Genomic DNA, 14,325 nt, shown 5'->3' on the forward strand with positions numbered 1-14,325 from the left:
GCCTCTAAAGGTGGGTTTTTTTGTTGGTTTTTTTTTTTAAACAGCAGCTGGTTGGACCAAAAGCTTTTTCTGACAGACCTTGACCAGACTCCATGACCTAATGGTTAGAGCATCCACTCTGATTCTGGGAGGTCCTTGATTCAAACCCTGCTAGGTCATGCTAAAGATGGCATGTGCTGCTTCCATGCTTGCAGCTCAGCATTTAAAACTGGAGCGAAGTCGATGGGGTGCCCTCGGAAATCCCCACACTTCCCACCGAAAGCAAAGTTGAAAGATGATATCATTTAGTGAATCCAAAAACGCAGGGGGATATTGTAATCGGCTCCCTCTGCCTGTCCGCCACACAATCTCGTACTAAGGTACACGGTTGGACAGAAATTCACCAAACTGGGCAAGAAGGTGCGAGAGCAGAGTCATTTGTGGCCCCGTCCCTCAGGCACGGTCAAATACAAAAAAAAAGAACTATGCAAGAGGTCATGGAATCCCAATCATCAGCAAGGTCATGAAATCCATCATCGCTTCTGATATGAAATCCTTCCTTTTCTCCAATGGCTTGATCTCGGATCATCAATTTGGATTCAGACCAGGTCATTCTACTCTGGACATGCTGCTTCTGCTGTCTCAACAATGGATGGAGGTCTTCAATGCCAAACAGGAAATCAAAACCATCTCCCTTGACATATCACGTGCCTTCGATACGGTCTGGCATCCCGCCCTGCTCACCAAACTCTGTTATGGTATCCATGGAAACCTCCATGCATGGCTCGCGGACTTCCTCTCCTGCCATAGTCAACGTGTGGCTCCAAATGGAATCCTCTCATCTCTTCCTGTCAAGGCTGGAGTTCCCCAAGGCAGTGTTCTGGTCCCTGTGCTTTTTCTAATCTTCATCAATGATCTCTCCGACTCTCTGGAAAATCCTCTCTATCTCTTTGCTGATGACTCCACTCTCTGCCACTCCATAGCTCAACCCTCAGATCGGCAGTCTGCAGCCTCCTCACTCTCCGCAGACCTGGATAAAATCACAAACTGTTCAAACAAGTGGAACATTTCTTTATTTCTTTCAATACTGACAAATCTCACACTCTCACTTTGTCTCTCCGAAAAAAACCGTCTGGAAAACCCTCCAATCTACTTTCTCAACAATCCTCTCAAAGAAGTTCTGTCACTCAAGCTTTTGGGTCTGACCATCTGCCATGATCTGTCCTGGGAAAACAACATTTCCAAGCCGGCCTCCAAAGCCAGTCGCCGACTGGGCATCCTCCGTCGTGCGAAGTCCTTCCTTGGCACACCTGAGCTCCTCACCACATACAAGGCTTTCATCCGCAGCACAATGGAATAATGCTCTCCCCTCTGGGCCGGTGCTCCTGCCTCACACCTAGCTCGGCTTCACGCTGTAGAAACCAAAGCTTTCAGAATCATTGGAATCTCCCGTGATGAAGCCGATTCTAAGGGCCTTTCATTCTCTCACGGCAGGCAGGTTGGTGGTCTCTTTGTCTTCTACAGACTTCTCTCCGGCCTAGCAACCCCTGCTCTGTCTGTGCTGTCCCCCAAATATTCCTACAGGATGCACAAGATCTGCCAGCAACCTTCTTATGGTGAAACTGCCAAAATCAAGACTCTCTGCTCACCTTCACTCTTTCATTCCTCATTTTTCCCACCTCTGGAACAAACTCCCACACGCTCTTCAATCCCACTCCTCCCTCCAGGTCTTTGAAACAGCTGTTCACCACCATCTCTTATCTTCCCCCCATCCAAAACCTTGATCTTTTCTACCCGTTAATCCACCCCAAATCCACGTCCTTCAAATTCCGTTTTCTTTCCTGAAAGTCCTTGTAGTGTCCATCTTGTTTATCCTGTGTACCCCACACCCCAGTCCTCTCTCTTCCACAGATCTCCCGATGGCCCTATTCTCTACTGTTGTTGTGCTTCCCTCTCTCCTAGCTTCTTTTCTCCCGCTCCCTTTATTATATGTTGTTTGTGTTAGCTCTTTTATGAGCCTAGCCCTAGACGAAAGTATACAAAAATAAATACATAAATAAAAAAAGAAGAAGCAATGAACACTGGGGGGCGCATGAAATATGTAATGTGTTTTTGGATTTGACCCCCAGTTCATGCCCCAACCGTGGGTTGGGACTTCGGGTCACAGGGATGAAAACAGAACATCTTTTTTAACTCAAAATTTGATATTGGGTTATACCTTGTGGAACGTTTTACCATGTCTCAACTTTGCTTTAGGTGGAAGGCGTGGGGATTTGTGATAGCATGACAACTTCTTTGACCTAGTTATTATTTTTATTATTTCATTATTTATCATAAGGTGGGAATAATTGGGGCCATTAAAATAGTAGTAGGATATCCAGCAATTGCTTAATTTAATAAAAACTAGAATATAAGACCCGTCGCTTCGCTGATGGGAATACCAATCTTTGTGCAATAGCAAAAAAAACAAAAACCCCCCAAAAAACTGATTTTGTTAATGGGGAAAAATAAATTGAGGTGGTGTATGGATACCGGCCTAGCTGTACACTCAGGGAGCGAGGAGATTGTGACCCGGATATTAATCAGAGCCTTTTCAGATGCTGAATTGTGAATAATATACAACAAACTAAGAGGAAGATCAAAATAAAAATAATTTGTCGCCCTCCCCCTCTCTTCTTTCTTTTGATCAACTGTCTGCTGTACATATGTATTAGGCACAGGCAATGGCGGAAAACAAACCGAGGTCTCTTGTCTCTGCTTTTGTGTAAATGCCAAAAAAAAAAACAGGGCTTTGTTTCTTCGGCCGAGCTGTGATGGCTAATCTATGGAGCAAGAAAAAAAAAAACGATTCCTGGGAGATCCTGCCCTCCGCGCAGGGATAACCAGCGTCGCAAGTTGGCGTTTACAGTTTCACCACGTGTGCCCATGTTCCCATTTAATTTTTTTTTGCGTCACAAATCTTCCGTCCCAGGAGTTCCCTGAATCCACCGTCACCGGATTACTTGAAATCTGTTAATCCGTTCCAATGTTATCACACGACAAATAGACAGACAGTCACGGCTCATTTTATAGTATAGATATATCAAGAAATGTATCCTTCAACTATCAATACAATGGCAGATCAATACCTAGTACAGCTTTTTAATGAGACATCATCAGTCATGGGCAATAAATTACACTTAGCATGTGCTGATTTATTCATGAAAAAGATTATTACAAATAAAAGAAAACCGAATTCAGAACGAGCAAAAAAATCCTATAAGCAGAAAAAGATGACCAATGCATAGGTCGGGGGGGGGGGGGGGGGGGGTTTGTAAGGCATCAGTTGTGTTCAAATCATGAGCATTACATGTTGAGCGCAATCCAAAGCATCCTGCTGAGTCAGAGATACGTATGTTCAGTAGAGAGGACGAAGAGGTTCAAGATGGGTGATAGGAGGGAAAGGAGTGCTGTAGAGGATGCGGTGTGAATCTTACCAGCGTTGGAGGAAATTTGATTGATAGGTATGGCCACGGCCCGGTTTATATCGGACCTGATCTTCTTCACCTGTAATGATTGTTTCATGAGTCAACTGATGGTTTAGCTACAACACAAAACATTACACAATGCTCCCAAAAAATCCTACTGAGACATCTGCCCCACACCTATCATTTACCTAATTTAACATGCATATATGATAGGAGCAATGAACCATGTAGATGAAACGACCATGACCACATCAGTCTGTTCAATTAACTCGTATCAAATACTTTTTTTTTGGCAAGTTTCCTTTGTTTTTTTTTGTTTGTTTTTTTGTTTTTTTTTAACATAGAATCAAGGCTCATGCAAGAGCTAACAAATTGAACATGAAAAGATGCACAGACACATAAAACATGCAATGAAGGGAGCAGGAGACAAGAGGGGGAGAGAGGGAAGTACACAAGCACAACAACAGAAGAGAACAGGGACGTCAGTAGATCTGGGGAAGGGGGAGGGGCTGGGGGAGGAAGGAGGGGTACATGGTATAAAGCAAATGAACACTTCTAGGAATTTCAGGAAAGAAGTTGGGGATTTAAAGAGGCAGATTTGGGGTGTTATAACGGGGGTAGAAAGGATCAAGGTTTTGGATGGGGGAAGATAAGAGATGGTGGTGAACAGCTGTTTTAAAGACCTGGAGGGAGGAGAGGGATTGAAGAGAGTGAGGGAGTTTGTTCCAGAGGCAGGAAAAAAAGAGGAATGAAAGAGTAAAGGTGAGCAGAGTCTTGATTTTGGTAGTTTAATCAGAAGAGGGTTGCTGGCAGATCTTGTGTGTACTGCAGGAATATCTGGGGGACAGAGCACAGACAGAGCAGGGGGAGCAAGGCCGGAGAGGAGTCGGTAGAATACAGAAAGACCACCTACCTGCCTGCGGTGAGAGAGAAAGGCCCTCAGAATCCGCTTCATCGCAGGAGATTCCAATGATTCTGAATGCTTTGGTTTCAACTGCGTGAAGCCGAGCTAGGTGTGAGGCAGGAGCACCGGCCCAGAGGGGGGAACAGTATTCCATTGAGCTGCGGATGAAAGCCTTGGATGTGGTGAGGAGCTCAGAAGTGCCCAGAAAGGACTTCGCACGACAGAGGATGCCCAGTCGGCGACTGGCTTTGGAGGCCAGCTTGGAAATGTGGTTTTCCCAGGAAAGATCATGGCAGATAGTGAGACCCAAAAGCTTGAGTGACAGAACTTCTTCAAGAGGATTGTTCAGAAAGTAGATGGGAGGGTTATCCAGATGGTCTTTTCGGATTGACAAAGTGAGAGTGTGAGAATAGTCAGGATTAAAAGACTTGTTTCACTTGTTTGACCAGTTTGTGATATAAATCCTTGCAGAAATCCTTGCAGAAAGGTGGGAACTTAAAGATTGGCAATGAAGACAGGATATTAATTTACTAGAGAGATCATAGAGCAGGATACACCGTGCAGTTACACATAGAAACAAGACGCAGGAGGCCATTAAACCAATCACACCTGCACCACATAAACACCAAAACAATTTTATCCATCATCATCCACTGACTCCACAATAACCGCTGACTTTATTGATATTCTTAATTGCTTTAACCTCACTCAACATGTCAACTTTCCCACGCATAACTGTGGTCACATTCTGGACCTTGTCTGTTCTATTGGACTAAATCTACACCATCTCTTTGGCTCTGACCTCACTCTCTCCGATCACTTAGCCATCACTATGACCATCAACATTCCCACCCCAGCACCAAGGCAAAAACGCATAATCAACTTCCGTAAGCTAAACTCTCTTTCACCTACCTCATTCTCATCTTCCCTCTCCGAAAAAATGTCCACCTCTCCCATCGTCGATTTGCACAGCCCCCCTGACCTCACTGACTACTACAACCACACTCTCTCCTCCTGCCTCGACCAGCTTGCACCTATAAAAACCAAAACAGTTTCCTTCACCCATTCTGCTCCCTGGTTTACCCCTGAACTCTGCCTGATGAAAACCCGTGCCCGCCAACTTGAAAGACTCCGTAATAAAACAGGTCTCACAATCCACTCCCAAGCCTACAAAGACCACCTGCAGCACTACAAAGATGCCCTCTCCCGCGCCCGCTCCACCTACTACTCTCAAATAATCCGCTCTGGCTCCGCAAACCCAAAAGCACTCTTCTCCACAATAAACAAACTCCTCAGCCCCCTGGATACCACACCCAGTCATTCACAGTCGACAACTGCATTTCTTTCCTTTCATTCTTCCAAAGCAAGATAGACAACATCTACAGCAGCTTAACCACCACCGCACCTGCTCCCCCTCAAACCATCTGCCCCCCCTTATCCTGCCAACCCCTATCTCAGTTTTCCCCAGTCTCCCCTACTGACCTCTCTGAACTCCTCACCGGAATGAAAACTGCCACCTGCACTCTGGACCCCATCCCCTCCAGCTTTGTTAAGGCTTGCCTTCCTGCTCTCTCTCCACTTATCACTGCAACGATAAACTCCTCCCTGTCTACTGGCATCGTCCCACCATCCCTCAAAATCGCTGCTGTCACCCCCATTCTGAAAAAACCTGGACTCAACCCTGACACCCCAAATAACTTCAGACCCTTCTCCAACCTACCCTTTCTGTCAAAAGTTTTGGAACGCGCTGTAGCCACTCAACTCAAACATCACCTCTCTGCCAATAACCTGTATGAAACATTCCAATCCGGATTCCGCCTCAACCACAGTACAGAAACTGCACTCCTCAAAATCACCAACGACCTTCTCCTTTCCTACTACGCCGGTAATCTCAACATTCTCATCCTTCTCGACCTCAGCGCCGCCTTTGACACCATCAATCACATCATCCTCCTTACCCGACTTGAAACCACCTTTAACATCACTGGCACTGCCCTTTCTTGGATCAAATCATACCTCTCCGACAGGCACCAGTTCATCTCCATCAATAACTGCAAATCCCCCACCGCTCCCCTCCCCCAAAGTGTCCCCCAAGGCTCAGTTCTCGGTCCCCTCCTCTTCATCCTGCACCTGTTCCCCCTTGGTCACTTAATCCTTCGTCATGGTCTCCAATTCCACTGCTTTGCCGATGACATCCAGCTTTTCATTTCCGCCAAGTCAATTTCCACCGTCACCCACTCTATCCTGACAAACTGCATCATGGACGATTGCTATATACATGAAAATTGGTTAACTTTCCAGCTAGGCTGACCCCCCTGGGCTCCCGGTCTATCACTGAAATAAAATCCTGGCTTCAAATCAACTTCCTCAAACGAAACTGTGATAAATCCGAAATAATCATTATTGGACCAAAAACGCTCACAAAATCCACCCACAACTTCACCCTCAACATCGACGGTATCCCAGTATCCACCTCCTCTCACATCCGGAATCTTGGCATCATCTTTGACCAAACCCTCTCCTTCGACAAACACACTAAACAGATCACCAAGACAGCCTTCTTTCATCTGAAAAACATCGCCCGTCTCCGTCCATTCCTCTTCTCCACAGCTGCAGAAATCCTCATCCACGCCTTCATCACTTCCCGTCTGGACTACTGCAGCAGCCTCCTCTATGGTTCACCCTCAAATATCGTCAATAAACTTCAATACATTCAGAACTCCGCTGCCCGTCTACTCACCCACTCCTGGGCCCGGGACCACATCACCCCAGTCCTTCACAAGCTCCACTGGCTCCCCATCTCCCAGAGAATCCAGTACAAAATCCTCCTCCTGACCTACAAAGCCCTCCATAACCTGGCCCCATCCTACCTGACTGACCTCCTCCCCAGACACACTCCCACCCACACCCTCCGCTCTGCTGCTGCCAACCTCCTGTCCCCCCCCATCCGGACCAAACTCAGATCCTGGGGGGAAAGGGCCTTCTCCATCGCTGCTCCCACACTCTGGAACTCACTACCTCAAACCATCAGAGACTCCTCCTCACTCACCACATTCAAATCATCAATAAAGACCCACCTGTTCAACACCGCATTCAATCCCTGACCGTCTCTTCTCCTTCTCCTTCCTTTCTGTTTGGTTATTTAATTATGTATTTTTGTCTTTTTTGTCTTTGTTTTACGTACTATGTCAAAGCGTCTTTGGGTTTCTTGAAAAGCGCTATACAAAATAAATGTATTATTATTATTATTATCTTACTATAATTCACCAAATTTCCATCCGTCTGTTTGTCTGTCCGTCCGTCCGTTTGAAGGTACCATCACGGTCGTTTCTCCAAATCACAATCCCACGAGATATGCAGAAATGATGACCCAAAACCAATTAAAAGTAAATAATGACCTCGGCCAAAGTTCAAACGACGTGAGTTTAATCTCTACATAAGAGAATTCCACATAGCTATTTGGACGGTGTATTCGCCAACAGATCGCTGTCTCCATCGATCTTGCCAAGGCCGTAACACCTATCGGCTCAAAATCCTTTTAATTATTGACTTGGTAGTTTTTACAATGAAGGAAACATTAACAATGTTGTTAAAAGTTTATTTTGTGATTAATTTGTGATTGGAGTTATGTTGTTTGGAATGAAAAAGGAGATATTGAGTTAAAGTGAATGACGACATGCCGGGATGGTTTCTACTTTCTAAATGAGAAACTTCGCGGATCACCATATGTAGATTCGCCACGGACCCACGATCGATGTTTCTATGCGTGAACATACCCGTTTGTTTGCGAACGGGTACGTTTTTCATGGAAGTCCTTCACGAACTTGCTGTCCATGTCTGACGTGCGACTGAAAGTGCTACAGGAATGTGGAATTTATTGGTTTCATGATTTAGCATTCACCGTTTCTGCATTGCCTGTTTGCTTCTGGCCTCCCACGGGTACCTCACTGGTTATGACAATTCCATTTGCAAATGAGCGGAGGAATCTGGACGAGACAATGTGGCACGCCCATGGATATCCCAAGGGTGACAAAATAATGATGGGGAAATATATTTATTTTAATTATTTAAATGTGAGATTTGTCAGGATTGAAAAACATTTCAAATACTTGGAATCTGTCTTTCAATCCTGACAAATCTCGGACTCAAAACGTATGTCTGAAAGGACCTCCTCTCCTTCACCCCCTCCCTCTCCCCCTGCCCCCTGCCCTATATACTTTCTTACCAATCCTCTTGAGGAAGTTCAGCAATTTGAACTACTGGGTCTCATCATCAGGCATGATCTTTCTTGGGCAAACAACATTTCAAAGTTTGCCTCCAAAGCCAGCCACTGACTGGGCATCCTCCACCGTACAACATCCTTCTTTGGGAGACCAGAACTCCTATCCACCTGCAAGGACTTGGCAGCTTGATGGAGTACTGCTCTCCCCTCTGGGTAGGTTTGTCTGCCTCGCATCTTGCTCAGCTTGACTCCTTGGAAACCAAGGCCTTCAAGATTATTGGAATCTCCCGCAATGAATCTGAGTCAATGCACCTATCACTTAGTCATCGCAGACAGGTCGATGGCCTCTGTCCTCTACGGTCTCCTTTCTGGTCTTGCACACTCTGCTCTTTCCATGCTTTATCCCTCCAAAGTTTATGCAGGGCTCCCACAGTCCACCATCAACCCTGTTCTGGTGAAACTGCCAAAATCAAGACTCTCTGCTCACCTTCACTTATTTCTTCCTCTTTTTTTCCCCACCTCTTGAACAAACTCCCACAATCACTTCAATCGCACTTCTTCCTCCACGTCTTCACAACAGCTGTTCACCACCACCTCTTATCTTTCTCCATCCAAAACCATGATATTTTCTACCCCTGTTAATACACCCCAAACCCAGCTCCTTCAAATTCTGTTTTCTTTCCTGAAAGTCGTGTAGTGGCCATCTTGTTTATCCCGTGTACCCCACCCCAGCCCTCTCTCTTCCACAGTTCTCCCGATGTCCCTGTTCTCTTCTGTTGTTGTGCTTCCCTCTCTCTCCCCCTCGTCTCCCACTCCCTTTATTATATATGTTAACCCTTACATGAGCCTCAACCGAGTATTAGACTAGATGGATTTATGGAAAAAGGCCATGTATAAGCTTCTAGGTGCATTTTTGTGTAAAAGTTGGGAACCTCACTTTTTAACATAATTAGGGTATGCTGAATTTGATTAACCCGGTTCCTAAGCCGAATTTCGAGTTTTTGACCTTCTAATTAGCAGAAACAAAATGGCCGCCAAATTGCCATATGTCGCCAGCCATACTATAGACTAGACGGATTTATGAAAAAAGGCCATGTATAAGCTTCTAGGTGCATTTTGGGGTAAAAGGTGTAAAGTTAAAGTAAAATAGCTGCATGTATATACATGATATATAAATGCTTGTTCAAAGAAATTGTCCAAAAATGGCAATTTTGCGGCCATTTTGTTTATGCTAATTAGAAGGTCAAAAACTCTAAATTCGGCTTGGGAACCGGGTTAATCGAATTCAGCATACCCTAATTATGTTAAAAAGTGAGGTTCCCAACCTTTACCCAAAAATGCACCTAACATTCACATTTCTCAGAAATCCGTCTAGTCTATATACAAAAAAATCAAAAAAACTACCCCCATTGTAGGAATGTCACCAGTGATACAGTAAGTGAATGCAAAGGACCTCATTATTTTGAAGAAAGCAAAATAAAAAGGAATTGTTTTTACAATGGGAGCCATGTTTATTCTTAAATATGTTGATTCTTTATAAAGTATCGGACTCAAAACAACAAATTGAGACTCGTTCAAAAGGCAGGAGTTTAAGAAAACCCCCAGACCTCTGAAACCGGATTACCTGTGGTTCCTGCCTGGAGCTCAATGTTGTGCAAGCTCTCTCGGTATCCAACATGTCTTGTTCCAGTTTCTGGCACCAAGCATCGAGAACCGTCACTGCCCCTTGGGCGAGCTCCCTTGCTGCTCCGTAATGCAGACAAGGAAAATATTGCAGCTGGATTAGCATTAACACGGCACTCACAAAAGGTTGTTGCTAATACGCTCGGGTGCTGAAGGCTCTGAGGACAACATTCCTGATGGCATCCTATTAAACAAGTATAAATATGTATAATTCGAGAATACATCCCAAATACACCGGCAAGAGGCATGTAGGAATTGTGAATTTCATCACAATGCTTTGGCTTGAAAATAAAAAGGAAGTAAAGATCAAAAATTAAAGAACTAGAATGGTATTCAGTTTAGCACATACACCAGGTTGAACAGTTTATGTTTTGTATCGCACCGATAGGCCGGATCTGGATACGGACCTGTACCACATCTAATTGCTTGTTATTTTCGCCTAACCAGCTCATCCACCTAGCTTTGTCATAATTCATCGACAACTTTATGACATATCGTGCTACATATAGTTTTTGGCCCCATCTCTCAATGGTTTAGAATTTCTTAGAAAATTTATCGGAATTTCTTTTTTGAAAATAATTTTTTTTTATCGGATCCTGATCTTCACCAAAATTGAATGGATTTGTCCTTGTCACACACCCAACCAATCCACCAAGTTTCATCTGATTCGTCCATACCTTTTTGAAATATCATGCTATATATTGGTTTCAGCCCGATCACTCAATGGTGAAGAATCATTAGAAAATTCTCTGATCCGCATCCGGATTCAAATCTCCACAAAATTTCGTCCGAATCCGTCCACAACTTTTTGATATATCCTGTTCACAGACAAAAAACAAGAAAGACGTTGTGTAGAGCACGATACTTGCAAAATCCATCCCCCTTGATTCCACCCCCTCCCCTACCCCCAAAAAAGTTGCCATGGAGACAGCAAATTGTCCATTTCATCAAGATTAAATTTGACGATCCTAATCATAGCTCGGATCAATCGGATGAAGATAGATTCTTTTTTTCAGATGAAAATTGATGATTTTAGAAGTTTGACGTTGAGTTGACCTTTTACCTCAAAAAGAGTTGCTTTCCCAATTCAGTGATGCACTCTGCAATTGCTGTTTAATTTTCATTAATAAGATGAAAATTGACAATTTTAGAAATACGACATCAAGATGACCTTTGAGCTCTGGCCTCGAAAGGTGGTTCTTATGGGCAAACTCTACCATTTGGTTAAGTTTGGTGAAGATCAGTTTAAAATTGTGACCTGTACACGATGGACAGCCAAACAGACAGACAGAATAACGCGCAAGACCAACCAATATATTTGACAAGACCAACCAATATACTGTTGGACCCTGCTATTTGCGATTCTGCTATATGCAGGGTTCCGCATATTCACAGATGATAAATTGCGACCTGCTTCTCTATTCGCGGCCCTATGTCCCATGCATTTGCGGTTTTTCGCGCGTGCAAATTTTTTTTTCCCCACAAGCCATGAGCATGTCACAGTTATAAAACCCATCTTTCACCAGCAATGCACAAAGCAGCTGGACATATGCAAAAAAATGACATGCTTCTACATCTGTGATGCTGTGCTTCGTGTTTTCACAGCTTTCGCGACCGCATGAAAATATTTTAGCTGTGCTATAAGCGAGCTCCGCAGGATATCCTGTCATTCACACGGTAAACATTGCTTCGCAGTATATCCTGTCATTCACACGGTAAACATTGCTCCGCAGGATATCCTGTCATTCACACGGTAAACATTGCTTCGCAGTATATCCCGTTATTCACACGGTAAACATTGCTTCGCAGTATATCCCGTTATTCACACGGTAAACATTGCTTCGCAGTATATCCCGTTATTCACACGGTAAACATTGCTTCGCAGTATATCCCGTCATTCACACGGTAAACATTGCTTCGCAGTATATCCCGTTATTCACACGGTAAACATTGCTTCGCAGTATATCCCGTCATTCACACGGTAAACATTGCTTCGCAGTATATCCCGTTATTCACACGGTAAACATTGCTTCGCAGTATATCCCGTTATTCACACGGTAAACATTGCTTCACAAGATATCCCGTCATTCACACGGTAAACATTGCTTCACAAGATATCCCGACATTCACACGGTAAACATTGCTTCGCAGTATATCCTGTCATTCACACGGTAAACATTGCTTGGCAGTATATCCTGTCATTCACACAGTAAACATTGCTTCACAAGATATCCCGTCATTCACACGGTAAACATTGCTTCACAAGATATCCCGTCATTCACACGGTAAACATTGCTTCACAAGATATCCCGTCATTCACACGGTAAACATTGCTTCACAAGATATCCCGTCATTCACACGGTAAACATTGCTTCACAAGATATCCCGACATTCACACGGTAAACATTGCTTCGCAGTATATCCTGTCATTCACACGGTAAACATTGCTTGGCAGTATATCCTGTCATTCACACGGTAAACATTGCTTCACAAGATATCCCGACATTCACACGGTAAACATTGCTTCACAAGATATCCCGTCATTCACACGGTAAACATTGCTTCACAAGATATCCCGACATTCACACGGTAAACATTGCTTTACAAGATATCCCGACATTCACACGGTAAACATTGCTTCACAAGATATCCCGACATTCACACGGTAAACATTGCTTCGTGAGATATCCCGACATTCACACGGTAAACATTGCTTCGTGAGATATCCCGTCATTCACACGGTAAACATTGCTTCGCAGGATATCCCGTCATTCACACGGTAAACATTGCTCCACAAGATATCCCGTCATTCAAACGGTAAACATTGCTTCGCAGGATATCCCGACATTCACACGGTAAACATTGCTTCACAAGATATCCCGACATTCACACGGTAAACATTGCTTCGCAGGATATCCCGTCATTCACACGGTAAACATTGCTCCACAAGATATCCCGTCATTCACACGGTAAACATTGCTTCGCAGGATATCCCGTCATTCACACGGTAAACATTGCTTCACAAGATATCCCGTCATTCACACGGTAAACATTGCTTCGCAGGATATCCCGACATTCACACGGTAAACATTGCTCCACAAGATATCCCGACATTCACACGGTAAACATTGCTTCGCAGGATATCCCGTCATTCACACGGTAAACATTGCTTCGCAGGATATCCCGACATTCACACGGTAAACATTGCTTCACAAGATATCCTGACATTCACACGGTAAACATTGCTTCACAAGATATCCCGACATTCACACGGTAAACATTGCTTCACAAGATATCCTGACATTCACACGGTAAACATTGCTTCACAAGATATCCTGACATTCACACGGTAAACATTGCTTCACAAGATATCCCGACATTCACACGGTAAACATTGCTTCACAACATATCCCGACATTCACACGGTAAACATTGCTTCACAAGATATCCCGACATTCACACGGTAAACATTGCTTCGCAGGATATCCCGTCATTCACACGGTAAACATTGCTTCGCAGGATATCCCATCATTCACACGGTAAACATTGCTCCACAAGATATCCCGTCATTCAAACGGTAAACATTGCTTCGTGAGATATCCCATCATTCAAACGGTAAACATTGCTCCACAAGATATCCCATCATTCAAACGGTAAATATTGCTTCGCAGGATATCCCGTCATTCACACGGTAAACATTGCTCCACAAGATATCCCGTCATTCACACGGTAAACATTGCTTCGCAGGATATCCCGTCATTCACACGGTAAACATTGCTTCACAAGATATCCCATCATTCACACGGTAAACATTGCTTCGCAGGATATCCCGACATTCACACGGTAAACATTGCTCCACAAGATATCCCGACATTCACACGGTAAACATTGCTTCGCAGGATATCCCGTCATTCACACGGTAAACATTGCTTCGCAGGATATCCCGACATTCACACGGTAAACATTGCTTCACAAGATATCCTGACATTCACACGGTAAACATTGCTTCACAAGATATCCCGACATTCACACGGTAAACATTGCTTCACAAGATATCCTGACATTCACAC

At 44.2% G+C, this 14,325-nt stretch overlaps 2 protein-coding genes across 5 annotated transcripts in view; one reads left to right on the top strand and one right to left on the bottom strand.

The window, feature by feature from the left end:
* The window catches only part of LOC137438593 (uncharacterized), a 159,120-nt gene that overhangs the window by 115,764 nt on the left and 29,031 nt on the right, over positions 1-14,325 (top strand). The window lies entirely within an intron of this gene.
* Positions 1-14,325, bottom strand: part of GLE1 (GLE1 RNA export mediator) — a 70,974-nt gene that overhangs the window by 17,430 nt on the left and 39,219 nt on the right. For both annotated transcript variants that reach the window (XM_068133764.2, XM_068133765.2), the window contains 2 exons: positions 10,197-10,315; positions 3,456-3,525 (listed from right to left, as the gene is read on the bottom strand). In XM_068133764.2, coding sequence (XP_067989865.2) covers positions 3,456-3,525; positions 10,197-10,315 — 189 coding nt within the window. The remainder of the gene's footprint in view (positions 1-3,455; positions 3,526-10,196; positions 10,316-14,325) is intronic.

This window comes from Myxine glutinosa, chromosome 13 (assembly GCF_964187855.1).
Source record: "Myxine glutinosa chromosome 13, kmMyxGlut1.1, whole genome shotgun sequence".
Lineage (NCBI taxonomy): Eukaryota > Metazoa > Chordata > Myxini > Myxiniformes > Myxinidae > Myxine > Myxine glutinosa.